At 27.2% G+C, this 26,063-nt stretch overlaps 1 protein-coding gene across 2 annotated transcripts in view; it reads right to left on the bottom strand.

Moving 5' to 3' along the window:
* Positions 1–24,177, bottom strand: part of LOC134837508 (orexin receptor type 2-like) — a 38,413-nt gene extending 14,236 nt beyond the window's left edge. Inside the window, exons 1-7 of one of the 2 annotated variants that reach the window (XM_063852888.1) lie at positions 23,218–24,177; positions 19,502–19,628; positions 19,179–19,246; positions 9,003–9,150; positions 5,529–5,670; positions 4,757–4,875; positions 4,470–4,623 (exon numbers count right to left, since the gene is read on the bottom strand). In XM_063852888.1, the coding sequence (XP_063708958.1) occupies positions 4,470–4,623; positions 4,757–4,875; positions 5,529–5,670; positions 9,003–9,150; positions 19,179–19,246; positions 19,502–19,628; positions 23,218–24,033 (1,574 nt within the window). In that variant the 5' untranslated portion in view covers positions 24,034–24,177. The remainder of the gene's footprint in view (positions 1–4,469; positions 4,624–4,756; positions 4,876–5,528; positions 5,671–9,002; positions 9,151–19,178; positions 19,247–19,501; positions 19,629–23,217) is intronic. The other variant, XM_063852889.1, reaches the window with a different exon arrangement.
* Between the last annotated feature and the right edge of the window lie 1,886 nt (positions 24,178–26,063).

Below are 26,063 nucleotides of genomic sequence, written 5' to 3'. Positions count from 1 at the left end.
TTCGTTTCGAAACTCTTTTAACATTACCGTTACACAACTTGTCCATTAATAATAACCAGACAAGAAAATATCATATTTCTGTTAAATTAACGTCCAACGCGATAAATTATGTGGAAAGCCACGTGTTTTGGCCGTAATTCCGTCAAAGTGTACTTACGGAGAAAAAAACTTGTCAAAGATTTGTTAATGATTTTTTTGTGTTTGACAAAGAAGAGTGCGTCAATTAAGAAGACATTAGTGGACACAACATGTACTTGACAAAGTTTTGATCCATTTCCAAAAAAAAAGTACTTTCAAGAGTCCTTGAGGAAATTTTTTGTTGTTGTTAATTGAATTAAAGAATTCGAGAGTTTGAAAAAAAAACGAAAAAAAAAAAATAATAATCTCCCTAATCTTCACGCAATTTTTTTTCGCACGCACAAACTTTTTGATTAATTTTTTGTTTTTTTTTTATTTAATAAAAAATCGAAGAAATGGGACGAAAATTTTTTCAAAGTAACTTTTTTTTATATAGACTGCTAATTTAATTTTGAAACAATATTAAAAAGAGAAATTTTTTTCCTAAATTTAATGAAGAAAAAATCCGTTCAATAAATTGGGAAATAAAGTCAATTTACACATCGATGATGATGATGATGGAAAAATTATTTATTTTTTTTTCAATTTTTTTTTTCGTACTGAATTGAAGGTTATTTTTAAAAAAATTATCTCATGAGTGAAAAATAACAGTAATTCCCTAATGGACCGTTTTTCTTTGTTGTTGTAGATCCCTTTGACCTTCCGACTAATAACTTGCCATTTCAGGTCCTTTAATAATAATAATAAGTTAAAAGGTGTAAAAATAAATCGCATTAGCAGACAGAAATTCGTTTTGAACATTTTTCTGAAAATTACTTAAAAGTTGAATAAATTTCGTGAAGACTGTTATTGTTGTTCGATGACTTTTCCGTTTCTTTTGAAATGAAAAAAAAAACTTTTTTTTTTCTTTATTACTTAATACATGAAAAATATCTCTGAGGTGTATTTATTCGTTCATTTTTTCTCAAACAAATGTTAGTTATTTCTTCTTTGACTCAAGTAGGCACTTTTTACATGTTCTTTGCGACAAGAGTCCTCATACACATTAAAGACGAACCCATAGAAACAATAATTTAATTTGAAAAGTTTTTTTTTGTGCTGGCGTCCGTCATTCCCTGGCAACGATGAGATAAAATTGATTTAGAAACCGATCTTTCTTTTTTTTTATTTCTTTTCACCATAAAAAAATATAAAAATTTTTACGATAGTCTTGTCGTCACGTGTATCAACTCATTCTTTGTGACATTTTATTCCTATTTTATTCAATACCGAGAGATATTTCATGGTCGTTGGCTGGTTAATATTTTCCGAGTAGAACGTTGTTCAAAAGACGACATCAAACAAAATTACGACGATGATGATGATAGAAAATGGCCAAAGTAGATAAGGTATACAATAAAAAATCGCTCATTATTTTCTTGAAAATCTTGAAAAACAAATAAAACGCGCGCTCTGACTTGAGAAAAGTTAAATTTTCCGGTAAATTTGATGTTATAGCGATTATCTAATCATATTTATTTGAGATCTTCCGCTTTTCAAAAATTTCGAGGAAAATCTTTTTAAAGTCGTTAACAGCAATTTTCCGGTGAAAAACGCTCAACTGGACGTTTAATTACTTGTTTTATGATTAAAAAAGGAATCAAATTTACGAATTTAATTAAAATCTTTCAGACGTCACTGCAAAAAAAAAAATCTGAATTTTCATTCACTAAGAAATTTCGCATAATTACATTTATTTTACTCGTAATATTATAAGATCATAAACGTTTATGCGGATAAAAGGTCAAAAAGTATGAAAAATAATGAATAAATTTAAATCTCTTGTACGGCACAAAAAAAATTGAGATTTACATTTTTTTCCCATGCAAGAACCTTGACCGTATTTGTCTAAAAATTAAATAAAAGTATGGATGAGAAAAATTTACGAAAAAAAAATCTCGAGAATACTTTTAAAGGGAATTCAATTTGCATTATCATCGTAAATTTATTGTTGTGAAACGTGCAAATTTTTTAATTTTAATTCTTTTTTCGTCTTAAGCATCTTCGCTTCTGTTACTGCCGTAATTGTAATTAAAGTTAAAGAAGACATTTATTGTTGTTTAATGTTGGAGCGTGGCTTGCCGAGTGGAGACGACTGGTACTTTTCATGCTTATGCCGAGAAAATGTCAGATAAATTCTGGTGATAATATGAAAAGCCTAAAAATCTCAAGCACGTCTTTGTGAGGCGAAGACGACGACGACGATGATGATGAGAACTGAATGTGATAGAAATTAAATTTAAAATTCTTCTGCAACACATTTTATTGTTGTGTCAACTCTAAAATTTTTAACCCATATAAATATTTAGTGTAGTAGATTCCCTTTTTGTCTTTTATCTTTTACTCTGCGTCGCATGAAAAAGTAAAAATATTTTTGTGCTTAAATCTGCCTCTTTTCATATCGCACATAAATACAGACAAGAAATCTTAAGAAATGGAACGAAGAAGAAAAAAAATTGTCGAGATTCTTTTCAGTTTTTAACAATTTAACAAACATTTTACATTACGTGAGTTTATATGCACAATTTATATGGGATTTCTATTGGCAATTTGGCAAACAAACATATGGTACGTATGTTTAAAAAAAAATTTAAGAGAAAAATGACAAAGAAACTTTTATATGCTGTGTTTTTGTGAGCTTTGACAAACAAACCGAGCAAAACCTAGCACGACATTGACACATAAGAATTAAGTTGCAGCAAGAAGAAATCACTGAACTGCAAATGTATATTTTTTTGCAAAAATTTAAATCTCTTAATGCGAAAAATTTTTTTTTTCATGTTTTTCATGACTGCAGTGAAGAATCCATATGAAATTGAAAAAGATTAAAGCAGCTTATTAAACGCGCTGAAGAAGATAATTTTTGGTATTGAATTTTTCGATGATTCGAGGAATTTTTTAAGCGGTTTAATTATTATTTTCTCATTTGATGAACTTTTCATGCAAAAAATTATAATTGTTGGAAAATTAAAATATGGGTACATGATCTTTTATATTGGGAATATAATAAAAGAGGAGTTAAAATTGTTTGATTTTTATGCAATTAAATCCTCATGGCTATTATTACAGTTATTTTCTCATCAAAAGCTCAATACCGTAATGTAGATAATTCTTGAGGGAAAAAACTGTTCTATTAACATTTTTACGTTAAACTTTTGAATTTTTAACGAAATTTTGAATTTATCAATATTTTTACAATACAATATGTTTATTCAACCAGGACTTAAATTTATACAATAAATGACATTAATTAAAGGGACTTGATTACTAACTAATCATAACATCTTATATATATGGAACTTAATAAATGGTAGGTTTTTTCTTATTTGACGACATTAAATTTATTATTGGACACACTAACAACTACTTAAACACTAATATCACAGCTCACGGTTCTTCTCTCATTTGGCGGTTCGTGTGTGGCGCAACAGGCAGTTGACATTTTGTGGAGTTTAACATTTCAATATTTTTAACAAAATTTTTTAGATTTTATAATTTTGATGAATATTAAATAATTTTTTTTTTTTTTGATTTTATGAGAAATAATTTAATTTTTTTCTAAATATTTGCTAAAAAAACAATCAATGAAAAAATATTGTTCTATTAACTTCAAAATTGATGTTCCATTAATTATTAGCAATTTTTGAATTTGTAACGGATTTTTTTCCATAAGAATTATCTACATTACGGTAATATTGAAAAAAAAAATGTTGCAATTTTTTAAAAATATTAATTTTTGATATAACATCCATTTTTTTTCATCAATAAACTTAATTGCTCAAATTTAATAAAAAGCTGTAATTGTTTTGATAGATTTTAATGAAATTTCTTCCGTTGGGCACTTCTCTTTTAATTAAAGGTCCTTTGTTCTTTCGAAAAAAAAAAATATTTTAAAAACCAAAATGAAAATTTCCGCATATACACGTCATTCATTCCTTTCGAGTAAGTTAAAAATTAAATTAAACGAGAGTTTTTAAGCGACTCGGATGAGTAATTTGCGTTATTTACATGCAAATGAATTCATAAGCTTTTATGCCATCATTAAAATTTACAAGAGAAAATTTATATAATTTTGTATTAATTTACGAGAGTTACCATTCCCGCAGTATTATTTTAAAATAAATTAAATTATTATTATTATTGTTCGAATAAGGAAAATTCATTGTTGAATAAATGACAAAGAGCGTACATGCGATTATGCTCTGAAATTGTTGGCGCGGCAAAAAGAGTGGATTCAAATTATTTTCCGTAATTAGCTATTTAAATTTAAATTTTCAGCGATATTTATTGTCAATAAGTGTTTTAAAATGATAGTGTTTGCTCTTAGCAATTTTAGCATAAATTAAACTTACCTTGCCACATTCAATGCATGCACTGGAAAATAGCAACTGGCAAAGAGCAGCACGACAGCTACCAACATTTTTGCTGCTTTTCGGCGTGCACGCAGCTGTCCCATTGTCGTCGGGTTCGAATGATAGTTGAGTCCGGTGCGGCCCGTTCCATGCACTATAAATCACAAAAAACACACACAAAATTTAATTAAAATTACTGTCTGACCTTTGGCGACTTTAATGGACGACACTTTCCGGTAGAGAGAAATTTTCATGAAAGTAATGCAATAAAAAGAAAAGTTAATTACTTGACTTACGGCTACAGCTCTGATGGTTACGAGACTCACGATGACCCGGTATCGTATCCGAACGCCATAGCACACGAACAATTTGGAAATATGCAATGGCCATGATTATTAAGGGAACACTGAAAAACAAAAAATCACACATGTGAGAAATTTTCAAAATAAACAAAAAAATTTTTTTTTGCAACTTTGTTATTTTACAAAATTTTATCGAATAATCTGATCACCGATTAAAACTATTTAGAATATCATAAAAATTGCACTTCAAAATGTTTATTTTTCTATTTCACATATGAATCCACTTAGAGAATGTGTGCATTCTTAAGTAAATATTTAAATTACACTTTTTGCTGACTTTTGCAATAAAAACTTGTTGATGCAATTTTGTCGGAACCCATAAAAAAAATTCTTCAGAATTAAAAAGCCGCTTATACATAATTTAAAAAATAATTTATTAAATATATTCGACATTAAATTACCGTATTTTACGGCAAAGCCATAGACTTTTTCAATTTTCTTTCATCATAACATTCGAAAAAACCCATAAATAACATTGCATCAGCACAAAATTAAATATTTTACGTCGCTTGTTAATTTTTATTCATTTACTCATTTTATTAGGTTGCATGAATGATATGCAAGTGCAATAACGACGACGACGACAACGAGCGACAGATGTGTGTTTCGGAAAAATATTCATTTACGTGTGCAATGTTATTTATTTACGATGTACTTTTTTCAGGTATGTGACGAAAAACGATGAAAATATACTCACGCGTATAGTAACACCAACTTAATGATGTTGTATCTACGTTCATCTTCAATTTCCCATTCTGCAGCGCATTGCGTGAATAATTTACTGCCGAACCGTAATTTTACCCTCTGCTTTGTTCGTAATACTAAGAACTCGGGAATATCTGAAACGAAAAGACGGAAAAAAGGAAACTTTTTTATTATTGCAATTTATTATTATTATTTTTTTGAAACTTTTATATGAACAGTTTTAGCGATTAATTTAATATTATATCAAAAGTATGTTTCTTCATGTGTTTTACTTCACACTTTTTTTTTCTTTTCATTTTAATGTAATAATAAATTTTATAATGTTATCATTATTATTAGTTTACACACGACGAAAGATGTATTATCGGACTAAAATATTTCCATGAAAAAAAAGTGAAAACTTTTCCAGAAAAAAAAATAACAAAAGATACTAATAAAGACAGAAGTGAGAAAAAAGAAAAAAAAGTTGATCGTTAGTTAAAACAACGAGAAACGGGCAAGCCGCAATAAAGCAGTGTTAGACAAAGAATAAGTTGAACAATTATATTACGCTTTGTTTACAAGGAAAAAAGGCGTTATTTATTTCTGTGAGCTTCGTTGTGGTTGTTCAACATTTTTTTTTTGTAAGATAAAAGAGGAAAATGGAAAAAATGGTTAACCTTTTAATGAACCTTTGAGGAAAAAAATGGTGAAAAATTGAATGAATGGTCAGAGAATTGAGTGAATTTATGGGTTTATCAAAATAAATATAGAATAAAATAAATTAAATTTTATAATTATATTTGGAACATATTCATTTCCGTATGAGGGTTCTTCAATTAATTTAATTACTCGGAAAAATAAACATATAAAAATTACTGAATAAATAATTTTTTGTTTCAACAATTTGTTTTTGCAATAAATTAAAAATAAATATTTATTTGAAAAAAAAAATAAATATATTGACTTTAAATACAATTTTAAATTAATTAAAAAAATTTATAAGACTACAAAAAAATAATAAAATTAATAAAAAATAATTTTAAAGAAATTTAAAAAATAGAGAAAGTAGTCGTCTAAAGAACGACATACTATACCGCATTTCGATGTTATATATCTACGCTTTTTTGTACTCCTCACTTCAAATTTCGTACTCCTCATTTTACAATTTCGTACTCCTCATGACAATTTTGCAATTTCATACACTTTCAAAACAAAACTATGTCAAAGAATTTTTTTTTCAGTTTCAATTTTTTTGCAGTTTTGAGTTATAAAATGATTAAAAATGTTAAATTATACTCCTTTGACAAATTTTTATTCATTTGGAGCAAGATTTGACAAAAATTGCTTTGACACAGTTTTTGATTTAGTTTTTCTCTTGATTTAGTTTTCAAAACAAAACTGTGTCAAAGAAAAAAAAATTTTTTTCAGTTTTAATTTTTTGGCAGTTTTGAGTTATAAAATGATTAAAAATGATAATTTAGAGCCCTCGGACAAATTTTTATCCATTTGGAGCAAGATTTGTCAAAAATTGCTTTGACACAGTTTTTGATTTAGTTTTGCTCTTGATTTAGTTTTGAAAACAAAACTGTGTCAAAGAAAAAAAATTTTTTTCAGTTTTAATTTTTTGGCTGTTTTGAGTTGCAAAATGATTAAAAATGATAATTTAGACACACACAAATTTTTATTCATTTAGACAAGATTTGAAAAATTGCTTTGACACAGTTTTTGATTTAGTTTTGCTCGCATTTTTTCAAAATGAAAAAATTTTAAAATTTCATTTTTTTATTCAGCCGGCAAATTTTTCATTTAAATTACTTTTTTTTCTTTAATTAATATTTTCTTATTAATTAATATTAAATTATATTTAATTAAAATTGAAATCAAGCAAATCCAAATAAGATTAAGTTCTTATATTTCCATCAGATTTAATATTTTTTTCTGATAAAAAAAATTAACACCAACCTACACTTGTTTTTTCTTTGAAAATGTGGGTTGCGGATAAATTTAAAGCTCTTATCTAACATTTTATTTTTTCGCAAAACTTGAATAAATAAGCGTCATAATTTTAATTTATCGCATTTTTTTAAATTTTAATAAACAACACGAGCGAATAAAAAGTTCCTTTCAATCACTTAAACGTTTAAAAACTTTCACGACTTAGTGCTTTATTAAATTAAATGCACAACGAGTATAATCCTCATTATTTTTATCACAAACATTTTCATCCGCGTACAATTCATGCGTCTTCTGCCCTTCACGTTAAATAATATACACAAATAAAATTATTTTCACGCAATAAAGTTTCATTTTTATGAACGTTATTACGGAAAAAAAAGAAAAATTCTTCTTCAACAAAGTAACATCGCTCGGTCGTCGAGTCTTATTGTCACGTAAAAGCTTTTAATAAAGAAATAAAATAAAAAGACGACAAATGCGTTTCCTCTTCGTTTTAAAAGGAATTAGCTAAAGACGAATCTAATCGAATCTAATTGATAAAATGTTGCAGACTGTCAGACGACACGTACAAGAAGATGAAAAGGAGGAAAAAACAGTTAAATAATCATAAAAATTACAATTCTCGCATGAGATATCGCCGTGGTGATGCAAGAAGAGAACTCATTGAAAAAAAAAGGAAAAATGCTTTAAACAATTTTTATGAAGCAATAATCTTCTTTCTCAGTCCCGTGGGTTTTCTTATTTATTGCTAATCTGATACTTCTAAATAAAATGAACCTAAGCATAAGATAATCCTCTCTGTAATATCGAAGAAATTCGTTTAATTGGCTTTTCGTGTTTTTCCGCCACTTATCGGTTTTGTAGAAACAAATTTCTGTAATTTGACAAATTTTATCGAAAAATGTTTTAAAAAGCATCTCAAGAATTTTTGTTTGTAGGAAATGCATTACATTTTCACCACATCCTGCTCTCATGTTGAAGAACTTAAAAACCACAAACTTGAGTATTTTACCAATATTTTACAAAAAAAAAAAAAATTGTCGAACGAGGAAGAAAAGATGCAGATTTCAATGGAAAATATGTAAGCTCAAGAGACGACAGAATTTATCAATAAATGAACTTAAAATGCACAAAGCACATCATTGTCATGAACGCACTGACAAACAATATTGCTTGTAATAGATAATGTTGTGACATGATATGATTAGACAAGGGAAAAAGGAGAAACTTGGATAATTGCGCATCTATTCTCTTCGTCGATGAATGTGATATGAATAAAAAATTTGCATGAATATAACCCATGTTTTGCGATGACATATATCATTTAACGAAGACGCGCCACCGGATGCCAATATGTAGTAAATTATAATAAAATTTGTATATTTTTCTTTACATTGTGCCGTTCAGCATAAAAAATATATATTGAAAAATCAAATTTTTCGCTTGCTTCACTGATGATCATGAACTATGTATGTATAAAATAATAAAATAGAACGCCGCGGTAGGTAACATGACACAATAATCTTACCTGATAAAAAAGCAATGATCCATATGACACCCAAGGTACGCCAAGCACGTTCTGGTTTCGGTTTGTAGCGCAAAGGAAAGCAAATGGCATACCAGCGATCCATGGAAATGAATGTGAGAGTTAATACTGATACCGTCACTGAAACAGTCTGGAAAGGAAAAAAACAAGATTTTTTTAAAAGTTTATCAGAATTTTGTAATCAATGAACGGAGACGAAGGGGGAGAAAATGTATTATTAATATTCTTTCTTATTTTATCTCGATTGACAAAGAAAAGATAAAAAAATGTATTTTGTTTTGAAATAATTGAATAAAAATTTTACGTGTACATAAAATAAATTGATTTTTTGCTCATAAATTTAAAAATATGAAAAAAATAAATAAATAAAATTTATTTAAATAAAATTAATAAAATTAGCTTTAATTTAATTAGCTTTAAATTATTTCTTTAAAATTTAAATGTTTTTTGTTCACATTTGATTTTATTTTAAAACTATAAAAAATTTACTTTCTAATTTCTAAATATTTTTTTTTAAATTAAATTTCCATGAAAAAAAATCATATGAAAAGTTAAATAAAAATTGAAAACTTATTTAAATTAAATAAATTTAAAAAATATTTTTCTAAAAATAGCAGTTCATATTTGGTTTCATTTTTATATCTTTGAACAATAAAAAATATTAAACTCCAAGAAAAAATAATTTTATAAATTTAAATTAATTTTCAATGAAAAAAAATCCATGAAAAAAATTAAATAAATTTAAAAAATATTTTTCTAAAAATAGCAGTTCATATTTGGTTTCATTTTTATATCTTTGAACAATAAAAAATATTAAACTCCAAGAAAAAATAATTTTATATTTTTAAATTAAATTTCTATGAGAAAAATCATGCGAAAAGTTGAATAAAAGCTGAAAACTGACGGTATTTAAATTAAATACTTTTTGACAAATTGAACATTTAACAATACAATTTTTCAATAAATTTTTCTCCGTTGATAGTTTTTTCATGCAGAAAATTCTATTGAATTTTTTTTTATTAAATTTTAAAATTTTATGATTTTTTTTATTTTGACCAGGAGTCTCCATTTATTTTGACACAAAAAATCAATATGCATGAGTTTTTATTTCAAATTTCAATGTACGTGAAAAAAAAACATTTCAGATAAACAAGTCGTTCACTTTAAAATTTTACAATTTTCATGTCATGACAACCAGACGACACGCATAGCTCGAAGCAACAGGTACTTCCTGCCAACATTTTCAACTTTAAGGATCACATTCACTTAAAAACAGCAGCTGAATTGTCAAACAAAAATCATATCTTCAAGCGATTTCTTTCCGAAAATCTTCATGTGATATCAAATTAAGGCATATTTTCAAACAAAATGTCTTCGAGGAATGAAGTGAATGTATTTTTATGACAGCTCAGCATATCATAACAAGTGTAATCGCACACATCTCACATTTGTTATTTTTAATGCATAAAATATTTTTTTTGTCTGGATTTGCGGTGGAAAATAAATCAAAACCTGAAAACGAGTATTAAAGTAATAAAAAAACACTGCCTTCTTAATTTTGGAATGTAAATCACACAAAGTCGCTTTATGGCAATCAGCAAATCTCTCATGCATTAAAAATTTTCCTCCATTTTTTGACAATAAGACGACGCGAGGTAAAGTGCCACTAACTGTCAATGTGCGTCACATCATGACACTTTAATCAAAAACGTCGAAAAATGTTCAATGAAAAAAAAATAAAGCTTAAAAAAATCCAATACTTTGCCACGAGACATATTTGACGAAAATTTTGACAAATAATTCATGTTGAAATTCAAACGAAACGAATAAAAGATTAAATATGTGCTTGTAAAAAAAAAGAAATAAGAGAGAAAAAAAATCGTCGTCAAGTTTATTTACTTCACAGGGCACTCGAATTTTGTATTGACTTTTACAGAGTGCGCAATTTATTGATTTATTGCGACATAATTGAAGGAGCAATCTTCGATTCTAACGGAAAACATGATATTTTAATGGTATCATGTCCGAAAATGTCAACCACGATAATATTTACGGCAATTAGGTGCAACACGTGTTTCTGTATAATGATAATTAAATAATTTTCAAATAAATATTCCGTTTGTAGCAAATAATAATTAATTGGTAAATATTGACCGAAACATTTTTTTCGATGGACTATTAAACATTTTTTCACTATTTAATTTTTTTATTATTTTTATTTTATTTTGTTTTTTTTTTTGTAGAAAGAAAAAATATTGATTTATGTCGAATCCAATTAAAATTTTATTAACTTTTGAATTTAACCGGATAAAAAATAAAGCCGAAAAGTGATTAATAAGGTTGATGTAATTAATACAATTTTCAGGTCTTAATAAGAAATTTCCTAAGCCTTTCCTGAAATTTACCAATTAATTTGGGTTTGGGGATCATAAAAAATATTTCCCTATTGTTCCGTATTTTAATTAAGATAATGATTAGTAGCTTTTGGGAGATTTATGATTATTTTTACAACGAATATTTTATGGCGTAGTGGTTTTTTTGGGAACGAAAAATTAATGTCTATTTTCCTCAATAATGGTAATAAACAAAAGATAAGAGAAAGACATTTCAAAACAGCTTTTAATCAGACTTGGTACCATAAAAGCATAAATATAAAAGGATTTTTGTCTGGGAATTTTTTATTCATTGTTGCCATAAAACTATTGGTTTTCCATTGTTTTATCGTGTAATAATGGATAGAAGTAACAGCTGTAATAACAATTTTATGGAGGATTTTGCTTTTTTCTGGTATCATAAATCTAGAGATGATTTATTTTGGAGAATAAATTATACTTTTTCAAAGAATTCATCAGGATTTATTCGGTTTTGTTAAGAATTCTTGGAGTAACAAGTCATTGGCCTAGAATTAAAAAAAAAATAAATAAATTGAAAAATACTTAATATTTTTTTTTTTATAAAAAATCGTAATAGAAGTTGAAATATTTTGAAAAAATTATTAAATATTTAATTTATAATTATATTATTAATAATAAATAATATTAAATTATTAATTAATTAAAATTTTTAATTAAATTCTTTTAATTTAATAAATTAATTTAATTTAGTTTTTAAAAAATAATTGAAAAAAATAATTTTTAAAAAATAATAATAATTCCCAATTAAAAAAAATCATAAAGAATAAGTTTAAAAAATTAATTGGAACGAGAATTTGAGGGACTTGACTGAAATTTTATAAAAACTCCACAGCCCAATCTGATCTTCGCTAAATTATTAAAAACTAAAAAAATTATTAAAAATATAATTGCGCTGAAACTTTTTCGTCTATAATGAATAAAAATTTGGTCATTTTACTCACTTTTAGCGTAAAAACTTTAAAAAAATTCGATTTTAAAATGATTTTTGACGTAACTATGCTTCAAATATTCAACTTAAATCCTCAATAAATTCGATTTTTTTTTTCAAAAATTTGGCGCCAAAAGTGGATAAAATGATCAAATATTAGATAAAATCAAATTTAATGAAACAAAAGTTTATTTTTGAGATTATCGGTTAAGTCTCTCGAATTCTCATAGAAGAAAAAATAATAGAAAAATTGTTTAAAGTATTTTCACATTTCAAACGTCAACATTCAAAGAATTTTCCATAAAGCACAAGTTGCAAATTCTCATAGAAAATTCCAACGAAAGAAAAAATGTACGATGAAAAAAAAACTAGCAACACATTTAATATCGACGGAAATTGCGATGTGATGTGAATAACCCTTTTATCATGTATTATAGTTTCTTTTTTCGTATCTCTCGTCTTTTTTTTTGCATGACATAAACAATTTTTGCAAAGATACAAAGACAAAGTAGTATCGCGTAATGAAAAAAAGTGTTTGGCAAGATGTCGAAGGAGATGCATACACGCATGAAAGAAGATACGAGAAAAAGATTGCCTCAAGTTAGGAAAATGATGAAGAAATGTCTTGTTATTATGTTGCTCGTAACGAGGTACAATATTGGTCTTATTGCGGCAATAATGTGTGGCGGTGATATTTAAGCACCTTTATTTCCAAGAAAATCGTATTTCGGGTGTTCTTTCTCACTTGGATACACTTTCTTCTTATCCACCCGTGTTTTTTTGTGTGTCGTTGTTGTGGTTGCGGTGCCACAATAAACGAATAAATATTCAGAACAAAAACAAAATGTGCGGTCACAGAAGAAGAAGAAGAAGAAAAACACCCGAGATAGATAAGAAAAAGTGTCTCGTCACATCTTTCCTTTATATGTCCTAATTTTTTGTGGTTTGGATTTTCGAAAAGAAGAGAAAAGCATTTCTGCATCATTTGATCACCCTCTTCTTCACGGCCTTTATTTATCATTCTGACCTTTTTTGTACGAGTTTTTCAGAGTAAAGTTTCAATAAAACGGACCAAAGTGATTTATGTCTAATGTATTCTTAAATTCCTGATTTTCCATTATTTCTGGAATAAAAAAAAATGAACGGATTGTTCCGCATGTTTTGCGGAAAGGACAATAACAAACTCATCGACAGACATGATAAACAAACGAGTCGCATTTTTCGCATGTTTGCGTAAATTTTGACATAAACACATTTTTCACGACAACAAAATCCAATAAGCATGAAATGATCCGTTCATACATTATGTTGTAATAAATTTAGATCCCCACAGACATGATACCGTTACACACTGTGTAACTTTACACCCACTCTATCTCACTCTGTTATATGATTACGATTATCATTTTACGTTTACAAGGAGTCACTTGAGCGCAATATCTGTTATGGTGACGGTGGCGGTTTCGTTTATTTCTCCTGTGTTCAATGCATTAACGTCATCTACTTTTTTTTACAATTTTTTTGTTGTTGGCTGTTTTTCTTGTGAAATTCTAGTAAATCACAAGAGAAAGAAAAAGAAAAAAGTTCGCTAAAACCCTTCCAAGTACGTGACTAAAACGATAACATTTACCCACTTGATGATGCCTGTTGGTGCGCCGTACGTTAGTTGGTTCATGTGGTTATCATAGTTGGCGTTAAAGCTCTTTGAAGATTATCATAGTTTGTCTCTAGATGGAAGATTGCTTCCTCCCACAGAGACCTTGAATTGTGTTGATTCGCCTTGTGGATTGAAAAGAAAAGAAAATGACCTCTAATTAACCTTGAGGGATTTAGATTTAAAAAAGAGTTGTTGACACTGCTTTCTATATTTCCATGCGTCAAGACTCTTAATGCTCTGTTTTGAATTTTCTGTATTCCTCTAATTTCTTCTTTTCCATTCAGGTACAATATTGAGCTGCAGTAGTCGATATGGGCTCCAACCATGCATTTGTATAATGTCAATTTCGTTTCTTGTGGAAATTTTTTCCTGTTTCTATTTAGAAAACCAACCATTTTTGCCATCTTTTGTTTAACATGCTCTGCGTTTTTCTTCAAATTAAGTTTGTCATCAATTATCACACCAAGGTATTTTGTTTCCTTTACAATTTCAATATCACAGTTTTCAAAATTCAATACGTTTTCATTTAATTCAGTACCTATCACCATACATTTCGTCTTATTTACGTTCAACTTCAGTTTGTTCATATTCATGGGTCGTTCTAATTCCCTTAAGATTCCAACTCTTTCTCTTTTGGAGATGAACCTTATCAGCCCTTAAAACTAACATCTTCATGAGGTTAATATAGTTCCTTGAGAAGTTAATTTAGTCCCTTGAGATTTTATGAGAGGTTTATTTAATCCCTTTTGATGCTTCTTTTTTAGCTTCATCAGGGATTCAATGAACCTCTCAAGGAAGAGTCTCAAGAGATTAAATTATCCTTTGTAAGGGGTCTAATTAACCTCCTGAATGTATTAGCTTTAAGGGCTGATGATGTTCATCTATAAAAGAGGTTAAATCCCTTTTTCTTGGGCTGAATTTGTCATCGCTGCACCTGTTACTGCTGCTTTATTTCTTGCACTTCAACGCCAAATGGATCTTTTGTGCTCCCAACGGAGCCTTTGGTAGCTCCTTATTCTTCTATCAAATCATCTACACAAACTCGATAACCTTCTTCGGATTGTTTGCAAGGTTGTTTAAAATTTAGTTAAGCCTTAACGACAAGCTTAGAGGTTATTGTTACCCCTGTTCAATCCAATGGGCGACTTACTTTCTTTCACTGTAAATCAATATTTGATTGATCACCGTTCAAATTTTATTGTTCCTCAGTATTATTAAATTTTATGGGAAATTAATTCAATATATATTGTTCGTTAATGCCAGTTAATTATTAAGATGAATGATGGTTGTTTTGGCAGTTAATTCCGGTTGCCCGTTTTTAGAACATCTCTCCGGGAAAAATAATTTTTTGATTTAACCAGCTAATTAAACTGAATATAAAACTTTTTCTACAAGTTTTTTTTCCTTTTAATCAGCGCAACATTCCTTTCTTTTTCTTTTAATTTACTTTTTTCTTGCTGTAAATTTAAATATCCCTCATTATGTTCTTCTGTTATTTATTAGTAACGCCGCGTTTTTCTCCATGTTTCTCGTTACGACGAAAAAAACACGTTGCTGGTGAGCACGAAGAAAAATAAGCCGAAAATGGCTTTTGTTAACTTTTTGCTGTTGTGAGAGAAGAATTTAATGGAAGAGCGATAATTTTACAAGAAAGGAAAAAAACTGTAGACTGTTTCACGCTGTTGATTTTTTTATCGCCTGTCGTGGAAGACGAAGACGTACAAGCGATACGGCATTGAAAGTTGAAAGAAAACCGCAAAACGTCAAGTTTCTGAAGCGCTGTTTAAAAATAAATAAATAAATACGTCTCGAGGGGATTTTCATAATCTTGTTCATTTTATTTTTATCTATTTATAATAATTTTATCCGCTGTTGTGTTGTTGAAAAGAACCCTTTTATCCCTTTTTGCCTAAAAAGAACCTTCAACAAAAACACATAAAATTTGTTCTAAGTTAATATTAATATTCACGGAACGTTTTATGTTGACAGCTTGTGTGATTCTAAAGTTCTTTAGTGCCCAATTCAGTGGTTCACGACTTTTTTCTAATACTTCCTTCGAAAAAATCTGTTGTCGTTATTTTAATGTTTCTGGCAATAAAAATAACAAATGTTGGATATTTTGTTTTTTGATTGACTCTCACGCCTGAAGGAACCGCGGAGCGAAAAAAAAATAATAAAATATTTCAAAAGGATATTAAATTTGATGACAAATAATAATAAATAAATGGTGTTATGCATACGAAAGTGGAGTTACTCAACGACAAATGTGTTACATCTACAACACATCAAAATGCCATCAAAAATTCAAAAGCAAATAATGGCATTTAAATAAACAAGCGAAATTTGAATAACATGAGAAACAAAAGGCGAAAAAAAAACAAATAATAATTTATAAAAAAAAAGGTATACGTGCTATATTTCACGTTTTTGTAATTCAATTTTCTATTATTTGGCATATCTTGCGGTTACAACGAGATTTGAGGTTTTGATTAAAAATAAAATTAAAATCGTGGGAGGTCTATTATTTTTAGAATTTTCATGAAAAACAATCGCGCATGTTATATTTTTTGTAATGAAAAAAAAACAATTAAATTTTAAATTAAATTAAATGGAAAATCTGATAATTTTTTAAATCTGATTCAAATAAAAAAAAAGAGTTTATTGCCTAGAATTGAACAAAACCAAATATTTAAAAAAAAAAATAAAAATTTAGTAAAAAAAAATTAATGAAAAAAAAAATAAAAATAATTTAATAAGTTTGAAATAATATGAATTTATTTATATTAATTTTGAAAAATTTTTTTTATAATAAATTTAAATTTGATTTTTTTTTTAAATAAAATTTTTACTTTTTAATTTTTGTAAAATACCTAAAATATTTTTTTTTTAATTTTTACAATAAAATTTTTAATCAAAAAAAAAAATTATGCCAAAAATAAAAAAATAGATCAAAAACTTTTAGAAAAATTTTAAATTTTTTGAACACAATTTTTAAACATAAAATGCGCTATTATCTTTTGAATTTCCGTCAAATTTTAAATTTACTTCAAACACGTGCACTGAACGACTTTTTGTGTCGTGCGCCAACCAACCATATTGATATTTATTTATCAAAAAGGATTTTAAATGCTAGACACTTGTTTCGCAACATTCAATTTTGTTGACAAATTCATGTCACTTTTTGCCTTTTTTGTTTATTTTTTAACTCGTCATGTCAAAAAAAAGCTTTTAATTTTACAATTTTTCATTCGTCGAATGTGACAAGCATTTTTAAGCACATCAAGAAAATTCACAGAATGAGTAAACGAAAAAGGAAATTAATTTGCTAAAAATTTTACTGGCTTATTACGAGCGAATTGTTGGCATCGCCATGTTTACTTCTAATAAAATGCGGAAGGATATTTGAAAAATTTACAATAGCATCTGCAAACAACTTTATTAATCCCATTCCAAGGGATCAAATTGTGACATCCTGTTTTTGTTTCGGCACATAAAATTAAAATATATAGCAGCTCATCATTGTCTTGAATAAATATTGTACTCGCAAAATATTTGACAACATGAGCCATTTATTACATCTGAAAGGAATTTACGTTCCTTTTGGGCTCGCAAAATATTTTGTTTGTCGTAAATTCTTGCTTCATTTTACTCCTAAGTGTATTTTTATGTCTGAAGAGATTTTGACATTATCATGACAAACCAGAGGAAGAAAAAAATAGCTAAAAGTGTTCGTAATTTGATCTGTCAATCTATCGTTTTAGCAATTATCGACCTATATTTCTCGTTTATTTGTTTGGACAACCAGTTTATTGCAGATTTTCCGTTAGCACGAGTTCATACCAGACACGCCAACCGCAACTTTTAGACAACTAATGACAATTAAATGAACAATAAACATGAGATCACATCGGAGCCCGTATGTCTCTTGTGTGTTTTTTCTTCTCTTCTGTCTTTATTTGCTCACTCGGCGTGGTAAATATAGACTTTGTGTTGTTTGTTGCCATCACTTTGTTTTTATCCTTAGATAAATATATTCGCATGACATTGAGTGGTTTTTTCTGCTTTTAAATTGTGGGGAGAGTGGGGGTCTTGAAATTGATTCAATTGATTTAAGATGGAAATTTCCATTTTTCTAGTGATGCTTAGTAATGTCTGAATTTTCTCATCATCTTTTATGAATTTATGTCAATATTTAAATATAAAGTCCTGTCTTTGACAGCAAAACGATCTTTTGTTAAAATAATAGAATGAGAGAAGTACTCTTTCCACTTTGGTAACGGCTTAAAGAAGAGTAAAATATTGCTTTTGGGACTTTTTGCATCTTAAAAAGTCTCATGGCTTTTTCATTTTACATGGAGATTCTTAGACAGAGTCAGGCGTGTAACTTTAAAAAGACAAATGGGCACAAATTTTTATTAAATGTTATTTAATTTAGCTTAAATTCATAAAATTAAAAATCTTTAATTCTTAAAGTTTTTATTAAAAAAAAAATAATATTTTGTATTCTAAAAATATTATTTTTTAAAACGCTTCATTTTGACTTAAATAGTTAAAATTAAAAAAAAAGAAATAAAATATTAATTTTTGCTTTATTATTTTTTTAAAAATGTTATTTAATTATTACACCAGATAATTTATTTTAATTTAATTATTTGAATATTAATTATTTTAAATCTATCAAATAAAATTTTATTATTAATTAAAATTAATTTTAAAAAAATTCAATTTTTTTTAATACCTATTTGAATAATTTTATTTCGAGCCAAAGTAAAACGATAACATCTTTAAAAAAAATATTTGCCTATCAACATCCTTGCTTAGATCGCACAAAAGCGATTTTCGCATGGAATGTGGAGCCGAATATACATTTATTCAGTGTCGAATAAATATTTTATTTTATATGATTATGATATGAAAATTTATACCATACATTTATAAAGTAGACAAAATATATCCGAAAATTTATTTAGGTGCATATCAATGAGGCATTGTCTTCATTTCATTTTAAATATCCGCTTTTTGCAAAATAATAATCGGGATTTCATTTCATTTTTCGGTTAAATTACTCACAAAATAAAATAAAATGGAGACGCCTGGTTCCCAAATAAATAAAATGCAATCCTTTTCACATAAAACTAAAAAAAAATCACATAAATTACCTGAAAGTATATCACGACTTTGCACATGGCTTCGCCAAAGAACCACGTTTCCGTAACGTCCCACAATACTGTAAAAAAATAAAAATTTGTGAGATAATGTTAATAAAAAAGGTAAATCCCAGAATGTGTGTCAAAAAAACATTATTATTATTATTTTACTCGCAATATGCGTGCTGACGACAACTCTCGCAGTCGTTATCAATAAATATCAATTTAAATTCAAGTTTCAATGGAAAAACATGCGCCACATAACGTTGTTTATGCAAGTAGGTGAAACACACATAAAAAATATTGAAATGACACTCGCGCGCTTCTCTACTCACCTGTTGGCGGTAAACAAAAAAGTATCACAAAAAAATCCGCTACTGCTAAATTAACAATGAAAATGTTCGTTACGGTTCGCATGCTGTGATTCGTGTAGACAGCAATGCATACTAATGCATTTCCGACCTGCAATGACAAAAGAGAAAAATGTGAATAGGATAAAGTGAAAGAACGATGAAAATAACGGTAAACGAATGAATTTCGCGATTCCTTTTTTGTTTGATGGTTATCAAAAGTACACAAAAAAAAAATCGTTGAAAAAGGATTCGCTTTTTTAGGCCTAATTGGATTCGAGATGAAAGAGTTTTAGATTGTGCTACAATGCAATGTGTGTTACGTTTGATAATGCAATAAAAGCCTTTGAGGCAAAACAAAAAAAAAACCTTTCAATTTTATCTAATGGAGTGTCGGTTATGGAAAATCGCGGAAAAATCGTTTCTGGAAAGTTTTCAAAAATTAAAAAAAATTTAAAATAGAACTTTAATTTAAATTCCTAAAAAAAATTTAAAAATGAATTTAGATTTTTTTTTTAATTTTTTTCTTCTTTAATTAATTTAATTTATTTTATTTATTTTTAAATTAATTTAAATTTTTTTATTTAAAATTAATAAAATTATATCTCAGTTTTTAACAATTTCATGTCTTTAAGGATAAATGATTTTTTTATATTTTTTTTTATTGGACAAATAATTTATTTAAAAATATAAATTAAAATAAGTAAAAAATAATAAATTAAATAAAAATAATTTATTAGAAAAAAAAATTGGATCCATGAAAAAATTTTTTTTCCATCTCTGTAAAGTGCCCTTTTGAAAGTTTTGGCGCAATATTCGATTTATTTATTGTTTGTTTTTTAATTTTAATTGGCACTCAAATTTGAAAACTTCAATGATTCTTGAATATATCGATATTATTTTCAACATTACAATGGAAAAAAATATTTTCGACCTAAAATTACATAATTTTCTATTGTCCTCATAATTTAAATGAAAATTAGCAGATTTTGATTTATTATCATAAAAAATAGCAATTATTCAAAAGATAATTCTCAGCTCGCTACAAATTTAACGTCTCATCGCATTTCAATAGACTTTATCCAGCCACAATTTTATTTCCATCCACAGCCCATTGCATCGTTATCATTCGAGAATTAACTGAATATTCATTGAATATTATTTCAGTCTATCTTTTTCGCATAATAAACTTGCCTAATTGCCTTTCTTCTCGCGACAAAATCTTATTTGATTAATTTATTCACGTTCACGCTGAAATTCTACCTGAGCGTACCGCATGCACGTGATAATTTTTCATGAATTATGATTTTACCCGTAAGAATTTTATGAATTTCCCTTCAAACAATGGGCTTGAGCTTCAGAAGAAATTATGTGTGAACAAACAAAGAGAAAACATAATGTCATTTAGTCATTCACTTACTTTCACTGCGACATCGAAGTTTTTACACCGCCGCATATTCAAATTTCTTAGATAAATATCCCGTTTTGATTAAAGATGATGTATTGTTAGCGAGTCTGCACGTAGCGAGAAATTCTCCGGAGGTAAGTCAAGAAGGTAAGATTTTTCATTGAATGGATTGGATGCGGGATTAATGCAAACATGGTATGTATATTATGTAAAAATAGATTATCTAGAATCGCTTTTATATAATTTTTTTTATACTTTTTTCTTTGACTGCAAGTCAGAAAAAATGTGCTTCAACGTAAATCACGTTGAGACATAAAGCAAAAAAAAAATGTTTCACTTTAGCAAAAAAGCTGTGATTCTCCGGAAAGAAATCAATTGGCACCACATGTGCGTCTTCATAGAAATTTTGGAATATTAGCAAAGATATAAATCAGGCAGAAAATGCGTGTCTCAAAATTTATCCACATGAGAGACATAACTCATAACGAAAACATGTTTAACCACATGCCATGATAATTTTGGGATTTTAGACTAAATTTCTATGAAATGGAAAAATAATTTCTCAAAAGTACATTGTCGGATTTGCTTAAATATGACTTTGTACGTTTTATTAAAATTCTGTCATTTATCATTAATTTCTGTTGAATGTTTTTGCGTGACGAGAATGGTAATTTTTCACTGCCAAAGGGTGACTATTGTTACAAACATATTATTTTATCAATACGTAAAACATAAATCTCATTTAAAAAATAAATAAATATTTTTTTATTTTATTTTAATTAGCAGGATTTGTCCTTTTTTAATATTCTCTTCTTGGAGAAAAAAATTAATTTAAAAAATTATATTACGCAACTTCATACAATTTCCTTTTTTAAAACGTAAAAATATATTTTTGTAAATTAAATAAATAAATAAATTATTTTTTAAAAAATATAATAAAAATTAAATATGTTATATTTTATTAAATTTATAAATATTAAATAACTTTTTAATTTTGACAAAAATTGTTTAATTTTATTTGAATATATTTTTATTAAAATTCTCAAAAAAAATATATTAAATTTATTTTTAATTTTTTATAAAAATCCCTTAAAAATTTTTATCACTGCATATTTTTGCAACCAAATTATTCACTATCCTTCACTTCAATAACACGAATTCCCCTGCAAAATATTTTAGTTACAACTATGTTACAACACATTTTAATTCCGTTGAAATATTTTCCTCTAACTCATTTGTTGTTTCGAACATGCAAATAAAATTTAGACTGAATAGCGAGATTCTATTTTACTCGAAATATTTATCTGACTGTAACTAAAAACGTAATACTAAACTTTTTTTTTCGCTTTAAATAAATATTTTAACAAATATTTGTAGATTTGTAGCAAAAAAAGCAGTTAAATTCAAAATTATATTTCGTTACTGCCCTTTGTTGTTACTAAATTGTGTGTAACAAATGCGATATGTTATTATTATTAATGATAATATTTGCACTGAATCGACACTTTTATTCGAGAGAGACAGTGAAAATCTGAATGCAATAAAATTTGTTTATGGCAAATCATAAATTTATATTCCCGTCGCGTTATAATGGGAGGCAGCTACCACATTTTGTGAAAAAAAAATCAGACAAGAGGCAAGTACAATTTTAAAAAATATTTTATTGTATTTCAGATCGTAATATGTTAGGAAAAAGGGATGATAAATAAAAAGTAATCATAAAGGAGTAGTTTTTGATCAAAATTTAACTTAAAAATATTTTTCTTCAATTTTTTTTTTAAATATTTTGATAAAATAAAATTTTATTTGAATTTTAATTAGATTTTTTTTTTAAATATTACTGTTTAAAATATTGATCAATTGAAATAAATTTTCACTACTTTGCATAAATTTTTAGTCCATTTTACGTATTTTTTAAAATTCAAAAATAAAATAAAAATTATATTTATTAAATTTTATTTATTTAATTATTTATTATTATTTTACTTATTTAAAAAAATTCTTAAAACATTTTTTTTTATTTAAAAAAATCATAAGGGAAATAATTAATGAAATTATTTTTATTTAATAAAATATTAAATACCTATATTTTAATTTAATTTTATTAAGTTTTAATTTAATTTTAATTTATTTTATTTTATATTTTTAATTTAATAAAAAAATTGGGTTTACTTAAAAAAAATATTTTTACTTTTAAAAAATTATTTAAAATAAAATGAATCATTTTTCAGAATTGCACTTGCCTTAGCACGATAGGTGACAAAAACGACATAAATTCATAAAAAGTACTTACCAAACCCATAATAAATACAATTGAATGGGATACAATCAATATCCATTCAGAGGTTGTTGGTGTGATATATTCCAGCAACAGACCCGTGTACTGCTCATATGTCAAGTTACAATATTGCGGGTCACCGACACACACGACATCGTGATCAATGATGCAATTTTCATCCTCAAACTCATCGCATAATTGTGTCTGATCAAACATGCTGGAATCATTGCTATTATTATTAATGATGTTCGAGAGTGATGTCGGGTGTTGTTGCGTCGTGTCATTTATCACAGATGATGGATATATTTCACTTGCATTTTGCGTAATTGAAAATTTTGATGCCGCACTTGCGGCTACCACGTTTTCCATGAGTAACCGACGCGATGCGAAATTTATGGGCAACTCGCCATCGACGTCGTCGCTCAGTGATGCCTCGGCGATCGCTATAATGTCACGTTTTTTAATTATACTCTTAAAAAGTGCCGTTTTGTTTGCACTCAGATGATCCAATAATTTGTATTTATCCCGCATAAATTGCAATTCGACCGTGTCCCTGGGCGGTAGTTGTTGACGTTGACGATAATGATGTTGGTCTGACGACGACAACGACGATGGTGACGTTGCCGGAGGTGGGCTCAGAGTATTGGACGTGGCAAATGCCAACTGCTGCGTCGACGGACTGAAGGTACTGTTGCCGTGACTCAGCGTATTTATGTTCAAGTTTCTGCTGTAATACTGCTCTTGTTGCTGCTCCACCGTGCTGCAGTAATAGAAGTTGATGGAAAATGCCATAAAGGCAAGCAACACATTCGGATATAATTTATGACACATATTTAATGATAATTTTATATTTTTTTTATTACTTTGTTTAAACACGATTAAACTTTATTATTTCACTAGTTTTATGATACTCTTGAAATAGTAATTTACAGTCGTTGTTTTCATCATAAAATTCATTAAAAAGTCTCATCTCTCCAGTTTTAATCAGCATTTTAGTCACCAATTAAATTTTTTTATTTTATTTAGTAAAAACATTCAATTTTTAAAACATTTACTTGAATAATTTCAACAAAAAATGTAATTTATTTGACATATTTTTCATCAAATCCACGAATCACGATCAATCAATGTTCTTTCTACACTTTTTTCGTGAAACGTATTTTCTTGGTGCATATTCACTATTTTTCACTGTTTTATATTATTTACATTTTGTTGAATATTTTTCTATCACGTCGTTCTTATTTTTTTCTCTCCTTTATTATTATTATTTTTTATTACATTTTTTGCTTGCACTGCATGCTACATAATCAATTGACTTTTTTTTGTTGTTGTTGTCAAGTTTATTTCGTTATCGTTCGTTACCCCATAGTTGATTACTGAGAAAGGGAATAGCAGATGCGATATTGCAGGCGTCAATTGTTGTTACAGTTCTCCTTATCGGCAATACTTTATAATTTCCTGCAAACAAAGTAAAATGGAAAAGTTATTTTTGTATTCTTTTCAATAGAAAAACTTCGAAGACAGGAAGAAACAAAAGATTTTTTTAATAAAAGAGGAAGGAAATGCAAATTTTTTCTAAAAATATTTTTTTTTTGTTGTGAAAAGTTTGACTTAAAGTTTTGATCAATCTTTTATTGAAAAATTTTTATTTTATGGAATTTTTTTTAAATTTTGGTATTTTTTCATCATTTTTTTGTAAATAAAATTTTTATTATCTTATTTTATGGAAAAATTATTGAAAAGTTTTAGGATTTTTCCAAAATTTTTTTTTAAATAAAAATTAAAAAAAAATATTTTTTTTTATTTTATGGAAAAATTTTTAAAAATTTTTGGGAATTTTCCATATTTTCGTAAAAAAGAAAAATTTTCCTTTGTTGTTTTTTTTAATGGAAAACTTTTAAATAATTTTTGCAAAAAAAAATAATTAACTAAAATTCCTTTTCGCTCAGATTTTTTTCTTCAACTATGTAGAGATACCTGGCATTTATTTTTTTCCACGTATAATTACTTTCATCATTATTTTTCCACGTCTTTATTATTTATCATCATTGAATTATTTTCCTGAGTTAATTAATGTTGTCTTGCATTGAAAAAAAAATAAAGAAAAGTCTCAAGAGACTTAATTAAGATTATTAAACTTTGAATAACAAAAAAAAATTTCCATCGACACTCAATTAATAAGTGTCTTGTGAATGCCCGCTAATCTCTCTTTTAATAACAAAATAATTATTGGACAAAGCGAGGAGTTTAAGGATAAAAAAAAGGGACTAATGATGAAAAAATTAACGATATCAAATGTTAACATCCTTCAATTATTAATCATGTTTCTCTTGTGTATGCGTGCGATTTAATGTCAAATGTCAAAGTTTTCTGCTTGAACATTAAATGCCTAATTTAGGTGAACTTTTATTCAATCTCTGTTCGGTGTTTAATGTTTCTACTAAATGGCCTTTTGGGATATTTTTCGTCGTTTATATGTAGAAGTTTGTTGCAACAAGAAAACTAATAATAAGAAAATTTCTGCTAATAGTTGTAAAAGTTGTGCTTTATTAATGTGCAAAAGTGGAGGAAAACTTTATTTTATTAGCGAGCAAATCTCCCACGCGCTCATTTCTTATTTTTTTTTTTTGTGTTCGAACATGAACTGGCGCTTGTGAGATAATGTTTCGAACGGTTGGATGTTTTTTAAATGTTGGTGCATCAGATGCGATAAAAATAATTGAAAGTCGTTCAAGTGTGGGAACAATTTAACTCGGAATATATTTTATTAAAATTTTTTTTTGTATATTTTGATATTTTTAAAAAAATATTTATATTTTTATAAAAAAAAAAATTAATAGAGAAAAAATAAAATAATTTTT

The sequence above is a fragment of the Culicoides brevitarsis genome, chromosome 1 (genome assembly GCF_036172545.1).
Source record: "Culicoides brevitarsis isolate CSIRO-B50_1 chromosome 1, AGI_CSIRO_Cbre_v1, whole genome shotgun sequence".
In the NCBI taxonomy this organism is placed as follows: domain Eukaryota; kingdom Metazoa; phylum Arthropoda; class Insecta; order Diptera; family Ceratopogonidae; genus Culicoides; species Culicoides brevitarsis.
Note: the sequence above shows the minus strand (reverse complement) of the source record. Positions and strands in the feature narration are given on the sequence as shown.